This window comes from Vidua macroura, chromosome 5 (assembly GCF_024509145.1).
Source record: "Vidua macroura isolate BioBank_ID:100142 chromosome 5, ASM2450914v1, whole genome shotgun sequence".
In the NCBI taxonomy this organism is placed as follows: Eukaryota; Metazoa; Chordata; class Aves; order Passeriformes; family Viduidae; genus Vidua; species Vidua macroura.
Window position 1 is genome coordinate 53,263,769 of NC_071575.1, and position 18,906 is coordinate 53,282,674.

An 18,906-nucleotide genomic window follows, 5' to 3' on the forward strand; every position below is an offset into this window, starting at 1 on the left:
AAATATATAATAAGTAAAAATCTGAATATCTTTATGTATATTACTGGTTGTTCCTGTAGAATAAGACCTCTATCCTTGTCAATTAGGGTACTATTGATAGTAAAGAAGAATGAGTTAGTTTTTTTCCATATAAGGAAAAGTCCATTTAGCAATGTCCTGTAATTTCTAGAGGCAATAATTACCATATCCTCTTCATATACATGGAAAACTCAAATGCTTCAGTAACACAGAAAAGTCTTAAACCAGATACAAAAAGTGATTCCACTTTCTTTTTCCATCTACTTTAAGAGGAAAAAGAAAAACAGCCAAGGGAAGAGGAATGATAAGGAAAACAGAGCTAACAGAGGCAGACATCAGATACAGCAGGTTGCTTAGTGGTTTTAGGGTTCTGCTTGTGCATAGCCTGTGAACCCCTTCTGGGATAGCCAGGGATTTCTGGGAACTCCTGGAGGAATATCGGGGCACCTGCTTGATCAGGAAAAAGCAGCCATGCAGCCTGTGACATCCAGCAGCTTGAATGAAGCTATTCATGATCAAAGGGTGCTTTGAGCTTTGAGCAAGGAGAGGCAAGTATCCCTTCAGTAAGTGCTGGGAGAGGTGAGTTTAAGGGCCAGCCCAGCCTGAAGTTCCCAGAGAAACGTTTTCTGCAGATGATGTGCAAAAGCCTTCTGGAAACCCTGCAGCTGAGGAGAGAATTTGTGTGCTGCAGCAGGGGGGAGTGACACAGCATGTCCCCAGCACACACCAGAGCAGCTACCCCAGCATATCAGATACCAAGCTCCCAAGGAATGATGATGCATCTCTGCAGGCCCCTTACTGAGGAGCCATCCACCAAGTAGAGGGGAGCTGTGACAAAGCTGGGGCAAGAAAGGTCTGTGCTTATTTGGTGCAGAAATGGAGACTTGCAGCATGTCCAACCCAGAGACTTAACAATTTCTCTGATCCAAAAGGGTCAGTGTGGTGGTAGCAGATGAGGTTCTGAGTCTGAGCTGCACACTGAGGAGGTGATCCTTCCTGTCTCCTGAGCACTGGTGAGACCACAGCTGGATCACTGTGTCCAGTTCTGGGCTCGACAGTAAGAGACATACACGTACTGTAGTGAGAACTACAAACGGTCACAAAAATTACAAAGGAGCATCTTTTATGCAAGAAAAAGCTGAGAAAGCTGAGACTTCAGCTTAGAGAAGGGAACACTTGAGAAGGGAATCTTATATCAGTGTGTATAAACATCTTATTGGGTGGAGGCAGACTCTTCTCAGTCATGTCCAGAGACAGGACAAGAGGCAATGAGCACATTCCAAACCAGAGCAAGTTATGTTCAAGTATAAGAAAAAACCAACAACTTTTCAGTGTGCAAGAATCCAAACAGTGGAATAGGTTGCTCTGAGAACAACCTCCATCCTTGGAGATATTCCACATTCAACTGGATGCAGACCTGAGTAAGCTGCTCCTGTAGCTGTCTACTCTGAGCAGAGAGGGTTGTACTAGATACCTCAGGGGACCAGCCTGGTTTTGTGAGCAGTAACTGTTTCTGAGATCTAGTGATCCCAGACTTTCAGAAAGTTGCAAATTATCAATCACATGACATTATATTTGCAACCATTTGGCTGCACCACCAAGCCAAAAGAGGTGCAAAAGATCCACAGGCAATACTTTTTGATGACATAAGAATGGAAGATGACCCATGAAACACTGGCATTATTAATTGTTTTCAGTCTGGTGAAAAGGCTTCAGGAGCTCAGCCCTCAATAGCTTTATGTTGGAGGAACTAATAAAGAGTCAGGCATTTTAAAAATTGCACTGGTAGTCAAGGCACTCCTGATATGCATGATTCTTATGTTTATTCTGGCATGGAAATTTATAATACTTTCTCTTTAGAAGTAAGATGGACTAATTCACTAAATAGCTGCAGATATGTGTAAATGGAAACAAATCTTCTCTTTGTAAAAATGCAGCTCTAGATTATAATTAGAAACTAATAAGTAATTTTCTTCTAATTTTAAAAGCGCATAGAACAGATCAAATTAAGTTTACGATGACTCTTGCAGTTTAAGTTGAGCCAACAGAGGAAGAAGCAGAAAATACAATACATGTAGCAGGTCCAATGGAATTAAGAAAATTGCATGTAACACAGAGAGAGTGGATACCTTTATTACAATTTCACAGATCTTGTATGTTACAGATGGAGTCATTTTCTAGTCTTAAGGATTCTATAATTATATGATAATGCACAAAACATTACCAGAAATTAACATAAGTAATTTTAATTAAAAGAGACAATTTTTTTCAGAAGTACTTTTGAAAAGACATACTTCCCTGAATGAGATTGGACAGGTAAATGTGGAAAATTGTATATATAACAAAAAATTTTGTTATATATATATATAACAAATATTATATAACTTTAGGATATGCACAGTGTAATAGGCTACAAAAATCTTTTGATAGTCATTTTTCTCATTCCTGTGAACTACTCTTTTAGGATTCATTTAGTAATTAATTGCTGTCCTCACTAGATGCTAATATTGCAACAGAAATCTACGGAATAAATTGTGCCAGTGCAAATGAGGCAGTGATTGGCAGGCCTTTCTTAATTATGGCAGTAGGTTTAGCACTGTGTTAATCTGAAATTCATTAACATGTCTCCAGATACCACTAGTTAAATCCAGTTTGCCAACAGGCAGAGTCAGCTCTGAAATTAGTGCTTCAGAAAACCTTGTTTATTGCCTGATGTCCTCTGAAAAAAACCTGAGGTCAGGCTTCCTGACATATTGTTTGACTGGATTCCCAAAATAATTCCATTATATTCTCAAGAGGCAACTCTGAATACACAAAACCTAGAATGAGGTTTGTGCCAAAATCACTTATCTACAAGTAAATCTCTTATTTCTGCAAACAGATTCTTAATTCATCCTTTTATGCTTTATTGATGTGTTTTTTTTCAGGCTATATTTTCATGATCAATAGTTATTCTACCCATATAGAAATCTCTGTAGACAAAAGAGACAGAAATGAAAATGAGGATAAAAGGTACATAAATTTTTCAGAAATGGATCATGCCAAAAATCCTGGTGTCTTCCTTTGACAGACATTATTTACTTATTTACAAGGAATGCCGACAGATACCATCTCTCTGGATTTCAGAAATGTATTCCATAGGAGATGACTGATTAAAATTGAAAAGGTAGGGATCAGAAGCTGGACTGTAAAGTGGATCAAAAAGGAGATCAAACAGGTTGTGCTGAAAGTGTCCTGGTATTGGTAGGTTTCCTATGCAGTTCTTCAGAGTCTATTTTGGAAAACTTTAGTATTTTCACCAGTGACTAAGCCCTCAAGGGGCAAAAAAATGTTCTTTTGGGATATATATGCACTAAAGAAATGCAGCTATAGCATGAATATGGATGGGATACACTGGTAACATGGAATGAGATTAAACACCATATGGCAGAATCTGGATAATCTTAGGTACTGAGGCAGTAAAAATAAGATTATATGTGTATCCTGAGGCATTTACAGGCTAATAACAGGAACTTTGCTAAGAGTGCTGGTGTTTCTAGAAATGAGAGAAGAGAAAATGTGTAACAGTTCAGGTAAGTCTCACACTAGAGTCCTGCCTTTCTCTTCAGTCTCTTTCTTCAGGCAAACTAGGGATTTATAATCTACCTTTGTAATGTCATAAAATTATTTTTATCTCTAATATAATTACATTGGGGTACACTATATTATGCAAACTTTTATCCAGACTTATTGTGTAGACCTTCCTTCTTAGAATGCCAGAGCACTAAATCTTGCAATGATCTTATATAGATCTCCTCAGATCCCTGAATAGGCCATCATATAAAGCCATGAAAGACAACCTGTCATTAAACATTTTAATTAATCTCTTCTAAATCCAGCTTTCTGTACACATCTTCATTCTTATTTCTTTTTCACTCATATATCAAATTATTTTACATTTTTTCTTATAAATGCTTGGTCATTTTGCACTGTGTGGACAGATGCTGTAAAGATGGAAAGGGTGAATGCTACAGAACAAAGAACACACTATCGCTCCCCATCTCATTTCTCTAGCCATGATTATCAAAGTTTCTCCCTTTCTTAGCAGACTGTTGACAAATGACAACTGAAAAATAACATTATCTCTTTGGGCTCCCCAGAGCCTCCAGAATTAAACAGAAGACTCCTCTACCACACTCCATCCTTTTCCCCAGGTAACTTCTCCAGTTTGCTTAAGTTCCAAATAATAAATAGCTTTGTAAATACTGTTGCTTGCTCCCAAGCATTTCTTTTTTGTTTGTTTAATGTTCAGTTCCCCAGCTTTGTCAACCCCTGTCACTTACTGTCAGAATTATCTTTCTAAATGTATTACAGACACACAAATATCTGCATTTACATCTTTTTATCCACCAATTCTTCCTACCAGTTTTGGTAGACTTTTCATAACCAATTTTATTTTTATTTTTCCTAAACCATTTTTTCATCTTCCTTTCCCTTTGTAAGCTTTTCAAATGGCAGATTATTTTCAGTTTTAAAGGTGTTTTCATACTGGTATGATTTAAAATCTTGTTTCATAAGATGCATTTAAACAATCTTCTTTAAGATTAAGAGTTTTGTCTGTAAGGAAATTTTAGCATTTGGTTATGTCTTAATTAGTCTACACAATCTCTGTGCATGCAAGGAAGACTTTCATGTGGATTGCTTTTCCTTTGATTGCTTTTAAAGCAGACACAAATAATAGTCTAATTTCATTAATATATAATTTATGGTTATCATTACTGCATTTTATTACTGATAATTAGATTAATATCTCTCTGCAAAACAGTGTTATGATATGACTTTTTACACATATTCCAAGTTTCTGCCATTCCTTTTTTTATTTGGTAGACATCTTTCAGGTGATTTACAATAAAATTCATCACTTTATTCCTAGCTTCTATCCTTCAGCTCATTTTTTCTCCCAAAAAAAACAGAATAATATTGCAGTCCTCTGACCTGTTTTTGGAAATAGATAACTAAAACTCACAGAGTTTTATAGATTTTCTCTGTTGTCCTTGTGGCATCTATACAGAGCAATTCATCTGGCATATTTTAGAGAATTAAATGATGAGGCAAAACATGCCCCACTAAATTACTTTCTCACCATTCACTCCAAAAGCTCTGTAATCAACTAGTTCATGTGTAGACAGCTGCACTCATCACATCTAATGTGAAACAAATTGAATTCTATTCCTACTGTCTGGCCATTTGAATAGCTAAAGTCTCTATGCTCCTGTGTTATTCTATCTCTATACTTGTCTCTTCTTCCACATCATCTAGTTGCATGACACACACAAAATAAGGCAAACCAAATACATCATAGTGTTTTGCTATGACCTTTCACAACGCTAAAAAAACCTGCACCTTTTATCACCTACATCATCATGTCTGTACTGTTTCTATTATTTCCCATGGAGAAAAACAAAAAAAGCAGTATCATGTAAGTAGTCCTCGTCTCTAATCTATGTACTGTTCAATATTTGTCGTGTTTCAATCTGCTGAAGTTATAAGCCCTTCTGTTTTTCTGTGCCTAACCTTATTACTTTCCATTTCCTAGCAACAAATCATACGGTTCAGGCACAAGCTTTTGACCCTGTTCTATAGGAATCATGTTCATTTGTTCTCACCCTCAGTGCTTTTTCCACAGTCTTCTGTTATTGTCAGGTTTCATCATCCTTCAACATTTCCCTACTCAGAAATCCTTTTGTTACATATCTATCCAAAAATTCATACCAAGATGTGTGCTCATACCCATTTAATACTCCATTAGAAACCATTAACAAGTCAGGACCATGAAGATAAAAGATTTACATTTTCAGAATTTTTTTTTCATTGATCTGGTTGTTATTGATTCTGACAGAGGGATCTCTGAAGGAGGACAAAGAAGCAATTGTATCAGTAGCAAGGAAGAAAATCTAAGAGAATTTATAGACATCTTTACAACTTTCGAAGTGGCAGAAGGACATACAAAATCAAGAAAATAAAGGTAGACATATCTGTATTAATTTTTCATATATGATCCTTAATAAAATATCTATGTATAATCTTGGAAGGCACTGAACCCCATGAGAATTATTCCCTTTTTTGATCACCTCCCATTTAGCCACTATACATCAACACTTACAAGGTCTGTGTTTATAACAGATTCCAGGGACTTCACAATCTGAAAATCATTTATATAAAACAGGATGACATTTTTACAAGACAAGGAACAATAGGAAGGGCCGGGCTCCAGATGACGTTTTTAGTGACCAAGATCTGAGTTGAATTTTTAACTATCTAAGAACTGTCCACATGTCACCAATTTGCACCTCTAAGTTACTGAAGTACCAGCATTTACATTCCCCTTTTCAGAGGCTCCTTAGCCCAACCAGTGAGGCACACAGCTTCTTCTTCACCCATATTGCAGCTTGGATCCAAAAGGGAGAGGCACACTTATTTTTTGCCTATTTCTCTGATCTGATTTGTCCCCTCTGGACAGAAATCAAGAGAAATGCATCTACAAATTCACAGGAATCCTGGATGCTGAGGGATGCAGCTCAGCTCTGCTGTCACGGCAGTACCTTGGTACAAGGGAGCCCTGCCCGAACATAACATCCAGTTGTGTCTATGTACCATGCAATAATTCACTAAAGCACTACATCTAAACCACACTTTATCCCTTCATATTTGCAGTGCAAATTGAGGTATGCGTTAGGAACTTGAATTAGCAACTTGGGTTTAGGAACATCTGCTTGAACATTACTTTCTTTATTTTACACATTCCTCAGAATTTTCTTTTTCACTATACAATGTTTAGAAGAACTCACTCATTAAAACAAGAAACTTATTAAAACCATGTGCATTTTATGCCCGGGTAAGAAAGAAACCTTGCCTAAGCACATTGTGCATAAATAATCTCCCTTGATGGTAAAAAATGGTGGAAGTGACAAATAGAAAAAATTAACAGTGTTTGAACTGCAATTAGTCCATGCATAAAGGAGGATCAATACAACAATTTGTAACTGTCAAAAGCTGAAGCCTTTAAAAGCCAGCTGGCTTGGCAGAAACCTTCCCGCAGTGGCCGTATGTCAATATAAGGATTATTTTCAAGCACCCTTAGTTGTTTTTCTCTAACATGATAAACAGTGGACTCTAATATCCTGAGGTTTTCTCTTCAGATCTCTGTGTAGGACTTGGAAGAACCACACCAGAGGCTGCACTAAATAAGCCTTTCAAGTTTGCGCAGTCTGGCATGGTTTGAAGAGTCTAACTGCCCTGTAGCTGCATATCCTGCATGCAGATGATGACTTGAGGTTCCCTATATCATTTTTGCCTTCCCTTAAAATGCATAATAATCATCCCAAAAAAGTGGGACACAGCTACCATAAGTGGCCATATTATGAGTTGTGACTTGATGCTACCTAGGGATATATTTATAAAATGTGATTATGTGTGACACAGGAGCACTGCCAATATATTTTTGTCTCTCAAATCAGGATCAAGCCATATTGGAGCAAGTCCCGGGTAGTCCTTGGGTAGCTGAAGAATTATACGGGAAAACCAAACATTGATCCAGCTAGAGTTCAGGGTGAGCAATAATATATCTTCTGTGATTGTATCTGCTTCCTTGGCCTTACAGTCAAAAGAAAGAAATCTATTACTTAGGTCTCCATAGGATACAAAATTTTGCATTTTTTCCTCATCTTAAAGAGTTTGATGAGTATATGTATGGCAAACCTTGAGAAAAAAGAAGTTCTGAGCAGGTAGCAGAGTACAGTTCATAGGTGATATATAGCTACCTCCTTTCCACCAAGTCTGTACAAACTCTATCCTCTGCCTGCCACAAGTAAGCACAAACTCCCTTGTCTTTCCACTGAAAAACATACAGCTCCCAGGGAAATATTCATTTAGTGAATGTCAAGGACTATCTCTTATTGTGTCTTAGGGTGATTTTATGATGTTTGTATCCCCAGTTGTCTGTTTTGCTTATGCTGGATATCGAGTTTCATGCTTTTAAGATTAGATTGGAGAGCGAAAGGGTGGAGAAGGAAAAGCAGCAGAATATTTTCGCAGTTTTATTCAAAAACATAAAGATAAGAGCTTCAGCTCTCCCTCTCAGTGCATGCTGTCTGCAGCACAGGCAGCAGGAAAGAGCTCTCCTTTGCTTTTACTTAGTTTTTTTAGCTAGCTGAGGCAGAGGAGTTTCCCGGACAGTGGCTTTTCTTCTTCTTGGAACTGATCAACCCTGCTCTGGACTGAAAACCCAGAAAAACACCAGGAGCTCATGCCTGTGGCACACCAGAGCCAGGACATGGCATTTACAGCACAGGAAGGACTGATAAGAGACTGAGCAAGCCAAGCTACAGCCCACAACAAGGATTCTCTCTCTGAATTTTCCATCTCTTCAGAACCATGAGAAATTCCATTATTTAACATTATTCATTTTGTCATGTTTGTGAATACTTTGCTTGTTAAATAGCTTTTTCCACTTCTCTCAAAGGAGATTTACCTCCCGAACTGGTTGGGGGAGGAGCCACTTGAATCTGCTTTCTAGAGGAACCCCTTTGAAAGTTCCCTCCCTAAATTTGCCTTAAACCATAACAAATACACTGTTCTGCTCTTCTACTCCTGCAAATAAACATATGTGGCAGAGAGCACATCTATAATCTCAAGATATTTTGTAACCACTCTGTTATTAGGATTCTTTCCAAGCTCTTAGGAACTACCTTCTAGTATACAGCAAGTGCAAGACCCAAACTCAAAGCCATATGTAAGTGACTAGATGATGATACCCATAATAAAAATAAGTAATTTTAAATGCAATTTTTTTTTCTATCTGTTTGCTTGTCAGTTGACCTGGATTTTTGGTTTTCTTATCTTTTTAAGAATCCTTTAGAGCTTGTTAAGTGACGGCTTTTCTATAGCTGATGTCCAGTATGGTTGATGAACACCAGTATTCCAGACCCAATAAACAATAAATTTTCTATCAAATATACTATGGTTGAAACTTTATAAACCTAGTGTTGATAAAAATAATATTTCTGATATTTTGTGCTTAGAATATAGACTTTTTCCTTTTTTCAACTAAACAATGAACAAATAAAATTTAATATCACTTTTCAAGAAATATTTGTGCAAACTGATGATGCTGCTCACTTTCAGAATGTAAAATAAAAAGGGTGAGTAATTTCAATTCAGTTAAATACGATCTCACAGCATTCAGGTTGGCTCATTGGGTTTTAATTCTTACAAGCATTGGAAACTTCTGAACTAGTAACTAGAATCAATTTCTGTCTGCTGTGATATTTGAATGCGATTGTGCTTGTAGGACAAGATCACAGATTAAAGATAAAATTATTGCAGTCATCCTCTAAGAACATTCTTCCTTGATTAATTTAACCTGAATAGATCAATTTTCTACTTCTTTATTATTTGTTATATATAGTAAATTCTAGTTACAAATGTCTTGAGCAACTCTGAATCCTTATTCACTTTAAGTTAAAACATGTGGGAAAATGTTACAAGGAGATATGTAGTTAGCATATACCTAGAATTGCAAATACAAAAGAGTACTGCAGCAATAGACATAACATTTTGTGTCCAATCTCTTCAACATAAAACATAACATGCTATGTGGCCAAAATTATTGGATACCTTAATCCTCAGAAATAATAAGAAATATTTCTTTTGCTGGATTAGAGAAGCTTCTAAGATACACTGTCTTCCACATACTTAATATTTCATACTATTAGATATGCTTTAACCAGCCATTGAGAAAACCTCTGACTCGCAGCTGACTGCAGAAAACACAGAAGCAGGTAAGTGTCTATGGTGCCTAAATGCAAATGAACAGGTTCTCTCTGGTAGTCTTGAGTGGTACCAGCCTTCCCCAGTTATATGAAGAACAAGACACTTACATTGGAATTCACCAGCTACTAAAACAGGAAAACTAATTGGCCTGCAAAGGATTAACTGAATCCTATCTCTTTCCTCTTGAAAACCTTGCTTAATTCCCTCGGACTCTCCCCGGTTTTGATTAACGTCGCATCTGGTAACAGGGTCTAACACATCTAACTTGCCCTTGAATCCAATATTCCTTTGATTATACACCTGAACTTGGTTGATTACTGCTGAGTACATCTCCCTAGAGCAGGAAAACTAAACAGTGCCATCTGATGATGCCAGTAATGTCTATAAACTATAAAAATATTCTCTCTTCACTGTAATTCTGATACTATAGTATTTAGCCTACATGATTTCACTGCCATTCCTTTTAATATAAAGAAATGTTTCTTTTTCTCTTTATATTAGAATGTAAGATTTATCAAGATAATTTTACTGACAGTGACCCTCCAAAAGAATTATTCTATTTTTTGAGTTTGTCACTTATAGGCCACTACTTGATATAGATAGATAGATCACTTTTTACATAAATTACTTATAAATGCAGCTTATTTATACTATCAAATGCCATTAACAAAATCTTTTTTCCCTTTTTTCTTCTATATTCTCTCTAATGTGTCTTATTTCATGTTTAAGTAAATGTTGTAAGAAAATAAAAAGGCTTATATTATTCACTTACAGGGGTATTAAAACCAATCAATTTCCCCTCACATCTGTCCTGATGGCTTGCAGAATAGTTGTATTACCAAACAGGTAATACAATCAATAAGTGGGGAAAATTGGAAATTTGTACAAAGATTCTCATTTGATTTGATAAATTTAAGAGGAGATTTTAAATTTAAACATTCAAGTTAGGAAGCTTTCCAAGATACTGTTTTCCTCAAAACATGTGTCAGGCCTTCTTCCTTTTAATAAAAGTAAGGATTCCTGAAAGTCTTAAAAACACTACAGAACTGATACCGTGTTATTTCTTACAAAGACTAAAAGATTAAAAAACCTCACAATTTCTTTGCAGCCAGATACTTTTTTTTGCTTGGAATGACAAGGGTTAACTTGTTCTGCCTCTTTGCCACAGCTTGAGTTTTTCACTTGATCATAGTAGAAAGGATATATCTGGATATCCGTACCTATCAGGAGATGCAAATCAATTTTCATTGAGTAATGAGAGTAAATCCTTTATCACCATCCCTAATATATTAATTATTAAAATACCTTATGAATTAGACCTTGTTTCTCAAAACAGAATTGACCTCAGTCAAGTTCTGCATCATGAATTTTGTATGTGGAGCTTATATATTGCTCAATTAATCAGTACTTAAGATCTGTACATAAGCAAAAGCACAGCTATAAATTGCACTTGCTTTTAGGTTCCACATTCTTATTTCACACCAATAATTTTCTTAATCACAGATTTTAATCACATGGTTTTGTGGTGCACCTCAGAATCACAGTAGCTCCAAGCTCTGCTTGCTGAGCCTGCTTAAATTATGGCCTTACATTACTTAAATCCATTAAGAGTGATTTAGATCACTCTGCAATTTTAGTTTCTTATACAGCCACTTGGATTAATTCCATTAAAATAATTAGCATGTCAAAGCAGAATTTATTTGAAATCATTCCCTGTTAATTCCCAATAATAAGTTAACACTGGTAACAACTCTTTAATTTATTTAACATAAAGGCTTGGGAAATTGGACATCAGGATTCTTTGTTACAAGTGGTATGCCCTAGTTCCCAATGCATTTGCAAACCAAGTCAGACACCTGTGAAACTATGACAAAAGTACATTAAAATAATTTTGAATTTAATTTTATGAATTCAGTTCTATGTTTGTTTAAGCTTTAGCCATGTTTTCAAACATTTCTCTGTACCACCAAGATTTCTAAAAAAACTACATAGAATTATGACATGTGATGTAGGTATGACAGAAAAAACATCACAGATCTTAATAAAACTCCAGCAGACATTCCCATTGCCACTTCCACTTCTGCAACTGAAAGCTTTATCTATTTTTTTAGCACAGTACAGATTAGTAAAACTAGTGAGTAAAACTCACTACCACAGTGAGTCCTAGCAATGTCAGAAGACTTCTGCCCTTCCCAAGTAATTGTTAATCTTATTTATCTATATCTGATCTACTCATCTGCTATTATCTCACATTATGCTTAGATAGTTTTTCGACCCTATCAGAATATGGTACCAGTGGCATCCTATGATCCTAAGTGTTTCTGACGCTAAAAAGTTCTAAATTATGAGCTGCCTGTAAGAACTCATAACTTGCAAAAAAATGCAAGACAAGCCCAATTTAAACTATTTTTAAAAGGTTTTTTTCTCTATGAGTAGTTGTAGACTTGAGAGGAGGAATTTTAAAAACCTGAGCGAGGAGCATAGCACCAGTACATTTTAAGGGGGAAGTTTAGTTCTATTGGGCTTAATGACTGAAAAAATGTCAAAACTTATCAGCCTGAAAGTTCACCATTTTAAAGCTTCTGTTTTAATAATAAATAATGATTTGAGAATGCAAATTTTGTATCCAGTGAAAGAATAGAGAGGTGTCAGCTTTCTTGAAGAAAACATTTAAAATAGTCTGAGCTGAATGTTAAGTCAAGAGAGTTTTGCATAGATTGATGTCTTAGCAGCTTCAAAAGATAGCAAGAGAAGATTAATTTTGTAAATGGCTGATTCCACAATAATGATTCTTTAGAGGGTTCAAAATTCTTTATGAAAAATCTCATTCTTCTGGGGTTTCTTTAAGTGTTCTGTATAGATGCTATCTTCACAGGAAAAAAAAATATTACAATGTAGAATGATCATTAATTTTTATTTTAGTCGACACCTTATTTTGAATTAGCCTGCTAGCTTCTGTTCTTTTATTCTCATTCTCTGGTATTATTCTTCCCTTTCAGGATGATTTTTTTTTATATTACCTTTTTAAATGGGGTTAATGCTGCAGTGTGTCTCTGTGTGTTCAGCCAAAATTAATCTTTCCTCAAAGGCATTAAATTAACATATCTGAAAAAGAAATAACAGCAAGGCTTTCTGGTCCACTCAGACTATGAAATTAGTTCTGGAAGAATAAAGTAAAACATTGTAGAGCGGGGTTAGGTGATAATATTTTTCTTTTTTTCAAGTCCAGATAATGTTATAGAATCCCAGCAAGACTGAGGTGGGCAGGGAACTATGGAAATCACCTAGTTCAACCCCTCTTCTTAGAGCAGGCTCAGCTAGAGGAGGCTGCCTGCGTCCAGCCAGGTTTTGAGTGTCTCCAAGGATGCAGATTCTATAACTTTTCTTTAAGCAGCCTTGCTATTGTAGTTATTGTAGATAACAATAAATGTTCTTCTCACAAAATCTGAGAAGAAACATAGTTGCTGTACTTTGTCCAGAGAAGACCAAAGAAAAAGTTGCACACAGAATATATTTCAAGTCTTTTCTTCACCATGAAAGGGAAGTGATGTTGCAGTGACCTCCTGAAGAAGCAGATAACATTTACCTAAGCACTGATGGCAGAGGGGAGTCAGTGCTTCCACCTATTCTCTGCTCCATTCTCTATTATCCGTGCTTGCATAAAAAAAAGTCGAATTATCAAGTATCCCTATTACTCCCCAGGAAAAATAGCCCACCAAAGCAAATAAGATGTCTCTTTTCAAGTATGTGAGTAGAGGTCAAGTGCTGCCCTTGCCTTTATAATTTTAAAACTCATATTGTTTTATCTGTAAATACGTTTTGTTACAGAGTTACATATATCCCTAAAAGTTCTAAATTATGTAAATATAAATACAAATATATGACTAAAGGTGGGCAAAAAACAGCTACCCTACACTGCCTATAAAGAGAGAGCTTGGGAGGAGGAGAAACACAAACAAGAGAGGTGAAGGGAAGAGAGTTTTATTCCCATCCAAGAAATAGCACTGTATCCATGCTGTAATTCTTTGCCCGGAAGGAAGCACAAAGATAAATCTTTTTCTTAAAATCAAAACAAAACCACCTTTGAAACACTTCCACCTACTGCAAATGCATGTTCAAGTCCTGTTCCTGCTAACTGATGAGCACTTATGTTGAATTCAACAGAACACTTCTCTTAAGCACTCAGCACATGCCAGGGTAAAAACTCTTATAAAACACCTGCTTGTTTTGTAGACAGAATAATGAAGTTAAATAGAATGAGAACACTAGAGCAATGTGATGGGAGAACATATTGAATCATGCCACAATTACACTATTGTGTATATCACCATCTATAAATCTAATTAACAGAAAAACTCTTTTCTTTACAAAACTTTAAATACGAAACACCAGTTTTGCATAAATATCTCATTTGGATACAAAGAGTGATAGGAAAAATCTTTCAAATGTGGCAACTTATTAAAATAAGAACATCTTAAATTACAATATTCACTTTTTGCCTAGGAAAAAGAAAGATAAATAGAAACACGAAACTTTCAGAAGTTGATCAAAGAATATATTCATTGACCAAAGAAACAGATGGGCCGGTTATGGTCTACTAAAAGTAACCATGAAGAATCCAAGGTACTAAGTATGCCATATCTTAGAACACTGCTTTTCTATTTTCATTTGAAAACACTTTAGGTGTACACAGTAATAATCTGTATTAGTTACATGTTAGAAGTTTCTTTTCCTGTTAAATTAAATTTAAATTTTAAATGCCCATTATAAATGAAAATTAATTGAGTCTAGATACCATTCTTTCTTTTCTGTCCTGTGAAAAACACAGGCAACAGTAAAACAGGAATCTACAGTTAGCAGCAACTCACATCTTGTGTACAAATAAATTTCTTTATTTCTATTACCAATCAAGTTCTAGCCTATTTAGAATCATTATGAACTAGGAGATTTTCTGCATTTAGCATACAAATGAAAGAATATCTAAGCAGTATTGTCTTATCAATCACATCAGTTCAATGTGCACCGGTGGTTATGGTCACCCTTCAGTCATGAAGGTGTCATGGAATATTACAAAGATGAATCCTTCAGGGAAGCAAATCTTCATAATTTGTAAATTAAAATAAACTAAGTAAAAAAAAAAATTATCTTCAAAGAGATTTCTTGTAATCTAAAGCAAATCAGTTACTCCCATAAACAGAAAAATGTGTGTTTTCTCACCCTTGCATACCCTCCATAAGACAAACAGAGGTCCTTCAGAATACAGATCACACTTTGAGGTGAGAACCACTAAGTTGAATGTGTCAGCTGGACTTGAACCTACTCACTACTATATGAGTGAAGAGGAATGAAAAGGACTGAATTGAGGTGAGAAGTTGGTTTAATATGCGTAAGGATAGGATCATCTGTAGAAATTAATATTGAAGAAAAGGAAAAAACTGCCAGTCTCAAAAATGCCAGTTACGTCTTGGTGTATATATATACATATATATGTATATATATATTTTTTTTACTGTGAATATGATTATGTATTGTAATTGACTACTCAGAAAATTTTGAAGGATTTTTCCACCCCTGTAGCTATTTAAAACCATTAGTTGGGCATGGTCCTAAATAACCTGATTATGCTGATCCTGAACTAGGCAGAGGGTTAGAGTAGGTGGAGGTCCTTGACAGCTTCAGATGGGCTGTGATCCTCTGATTGCTAGGGTAGAAAAATGGTATCTTGAATAGCTAAGAAAGCCAGGGTTTTCCTTTCATTTATCAGTTAATTTTTAATATAAGACATTATTACTGATTGAGGCTAGGATGTGCATCAAAACTGACACACAGCATTACTGTTTACTCCCAGCACAGGAAGTCTTGTAACCTATGTAAAATATTCACCTCTGTCAGACACAGCAGTAGTGCTGCCCTGAAGAACAGGAACTGTGTATTAATAGGAAAAGGCAAAGTGTTTAAGACCATCTTCTTCTTATGCCTCTGAATGCATGACTAAGAAAATAAAATGTTTGGGCACATAACACACCCAAAAAATTGGTACACTGGTACATAATGTGGACTAGCCTAGTACAGGGAATATTAAATATATCCCATGGAGCAGGAAGTTAATCTCAAATAAATGTTTCTTCCTTGATTTTTCCCCTCTCTTTCAGTAAATCACTGTTTCAAAATCAAATACATTTTCCGTAGTGTCCGGAATGCTTTCATCTCCATTTATTGCCACACTTAGAGTCAGCAACAGAAACCATGACAGGTATTGATGAAATATAATTACCTAGGGAGTGGAAGCTTTCATATAAAAATGTACAGCTTATCTTATTATGCTAAACTTTCATGCTTACCAAATGTAAATAGATCACTTTGTGCTTTAACAACACAGACCCAGAAAAACATCTACTGGAAATGTAGGTAATTATCACTGCAAACCTTATAATATGCTGCCTACATTTGTCATCATCATACTATTTCCCATTTTCCAGCAACATACTATATTCCAGGTGTTCTTTAAAATCACTGTAGAATAATTTAGACTTTTAACTTTATATTCCTGGAGGCAGGGATTCCCTTTTCATGAAAATTGCATAGGAAGAAAAACCTGTGAACTACAACCAGCATTCATATCAACCAAGTGGTCTGCATTTGCAGCAAAAAAACTTCCACTCAGTAGTTAAATTCAAAATGACCTTGTGCTTTTTTCAAAAGTGCTTGCAGCTGAGGTCATCGGAATAAATTGTGATAGAGGGTGCTTCTCTCTGCATAGTTAGAAAGCATGTGTAGTACATGAATTACCACCAAGTAAGGAAAAAAAATCCCAACCAAAACAGAACAAAGTACATAATTCCATTTCTTTGTAAAATAATGGAAAATATTGTCTATAATAATTATGACTTCTAATGAAACAATTTAGTGTTTTGGCAACTTTATTTCACCATCAAGTATGTGCTACACATTTCAAATCTATATTCATCAATTAATCCTGTTTGTTATTGGCCTCTGCTGCTAACAGCATAAGCACCTGTAACAGCATTTCCCCAGCAGGCAGATCCCAGCTCCACAGAATATTAGTGTTGTTTAAAAATATATATGGTAGTTGTGTTAAAGCTCATTAAATTACTGAGTCAAAAACAATGAAATGGAAAAGAAGTTGGAACTGCTAGTGAGTGTTTTAATTGAAATTTAAATATGCAAATCAAAAGTAATTTCACTGTTTGTTTAGGTAGGAAATTATTAATTAATTTTAGAAGGAGATTTTCAAAAGGTTATTTTTTTTAATTCTTTCTCTCGCAAACACATAAGCAACCACTATCAAACGATTTTCTCGCTGTCAGTAAGATTGTACGAGTCCTCAATTTGTTTCCATAACAGCAGCTTTTCACTGGAATATTTTGATCGACAGATTAATATTTTTAACATCTGCCTCTTTTGGGAGCAGCTTAATGTTAGGATGAAAAATGTTAAGATGAAAAATACACTGGAGGTTTCAGAGCAGGTGTAAAAACTCTCAGTTCTGATTAAATTAGAACTGCTTCTAATCCTGTTTTCCACTGTGCCTTAAAGTATCCTATATAAAGAATAAAACCCAACTTGTCACTTATGGAACATTTAAAGGAGAGAGGGGCACAAAAAGTACAAGTAACTTACCATTAAAATTTACTGCCCGGATGTAGCTAAGTAGTTCTTTACCATCAGTTGTGCTCATCCTTGGGCACAGACCAATATATCCAGGACAGAGATCTTTATGCATATTGTGCAGGGCATAGGCCATGGAATATACTGCATCAATGACAAACTGAACTTTTCCTTCTTGTTCATAGGCTGAATCTCTCGCAATTCTTTCTAAGCCTGCGGAAGAAAGAGAAAGAGTTTACTTCTGTTGGTGTGTGCCCAAGTGTGTACCTGCATGAGCACTTGGATGAAAAAATTCACACTGGAATGTAAATAATTACAGCTGGATTGACAGGTAAAGTCGGGATTTGTCTATTCATCATCTAAATAAACAAGACAAGGAAAAATATGGCCATCTGGTTTTGTCTCTAATCATTGTACACTCTGCCAGGTATGTAAACAGTATGTTGATTTCTGGGCTAGGAAAGAGGACAGAACATTTCATTACAAGAAAAAGATATGTAGATATGTATTTCTACAGCCCAGTAGAAAAATTCTCCTTATTGATTTTCATTCAAGAGTTGTTTATTGTTATTAATGGGACAGTTCTAGAGCAGCCTGCCATTCTGTTTTAGATAAATTTAAGGCTACCTTGATTTTTGTCCCTGTCTACTGTTTGATAAACATTATTTAAACGTCTCAGGGAAAAAAGCTGAATGCTTGCCAAGTGATGTGACCATCTGTCTCCATAGTGAAAACTGCTTATTCTACGACATTTTCCTGTATTTACTAGTGAATTATGCTTCACGTTGAGAACCATGTACTCTTTGCTGTTTCCTACAGGGACATTTATCTTTTAGAGGGAGCACAGAGCAAATCAATACATCATATAATTTTTATTCTGCAGGATTGCCCAAATTCATCATCTATGTCAAAGTACAAGGGAAGTTTTATGTTAATAGGTGATATTACTTAGTGGAATTGTTAAATAGAAAGATCAGAGAAATTATATTTTAAGTAAGGAATCAACATGAAATCCTATGTCCTATATAGAAATTCAGGTGCTGATTTCAAAGGCAAATATTCATTTTCCAGGGAAAAAGTGGTTGGCAAATCTTGATGTGAAATTTGCCCTGCTGAAATCTACCGTGAAATTTCTCTTGCCTCATCGAACAGAACAGACATTGAAGTTTTCTACCAGGTTATAAACTCATTCAATTTGCAAATAATCCAATCATATTATTTAAGATTATATAGAAATGAGACAAAAGTTTATGCATATTTTTAAAAAATTAACTCTCTATCTTCTTTTTTATTTTTTCTTTTTTATTTCTAAACACAGGACTTTATCAGTTCAAGGTATCAATTTTTCTGAGTCCAAATTTCTAAAAGTACACTGTTTGTGCCTGAAAATATACTGGACACAAGAACTTTTTTTTGACAAATTATGCAAGCCCATATGACAAGGGAAAA

The 18,906-nt window shown here is 35.5% G+C and overlaps 1 protein-coding gene across 2 annotated transcripts in view; it reads right to left on the reverse strand.

Moving 5' to 3' along the window:
* GRM8 (glutamate metabotropic receptor 8) overlaps positions 1–18,906 on the reverse strand; it is a 301,344-nt gene that overhangs the window by 97,830 nt on the left and 184,608 nt on the right. For both annotated transcript variants that reach the window (XM_053977511.1, XM_053977512.1), the window contains exon 6: positions 17,470–17,670. In XM_053977511.1, the coding sequence (XP_053833486.1) occupies positions 17,470–17,670 (201 nt within the window). The remainder of the gene's footprint in view (positions 1–17,469; positions 17,671–18,906) is intronic.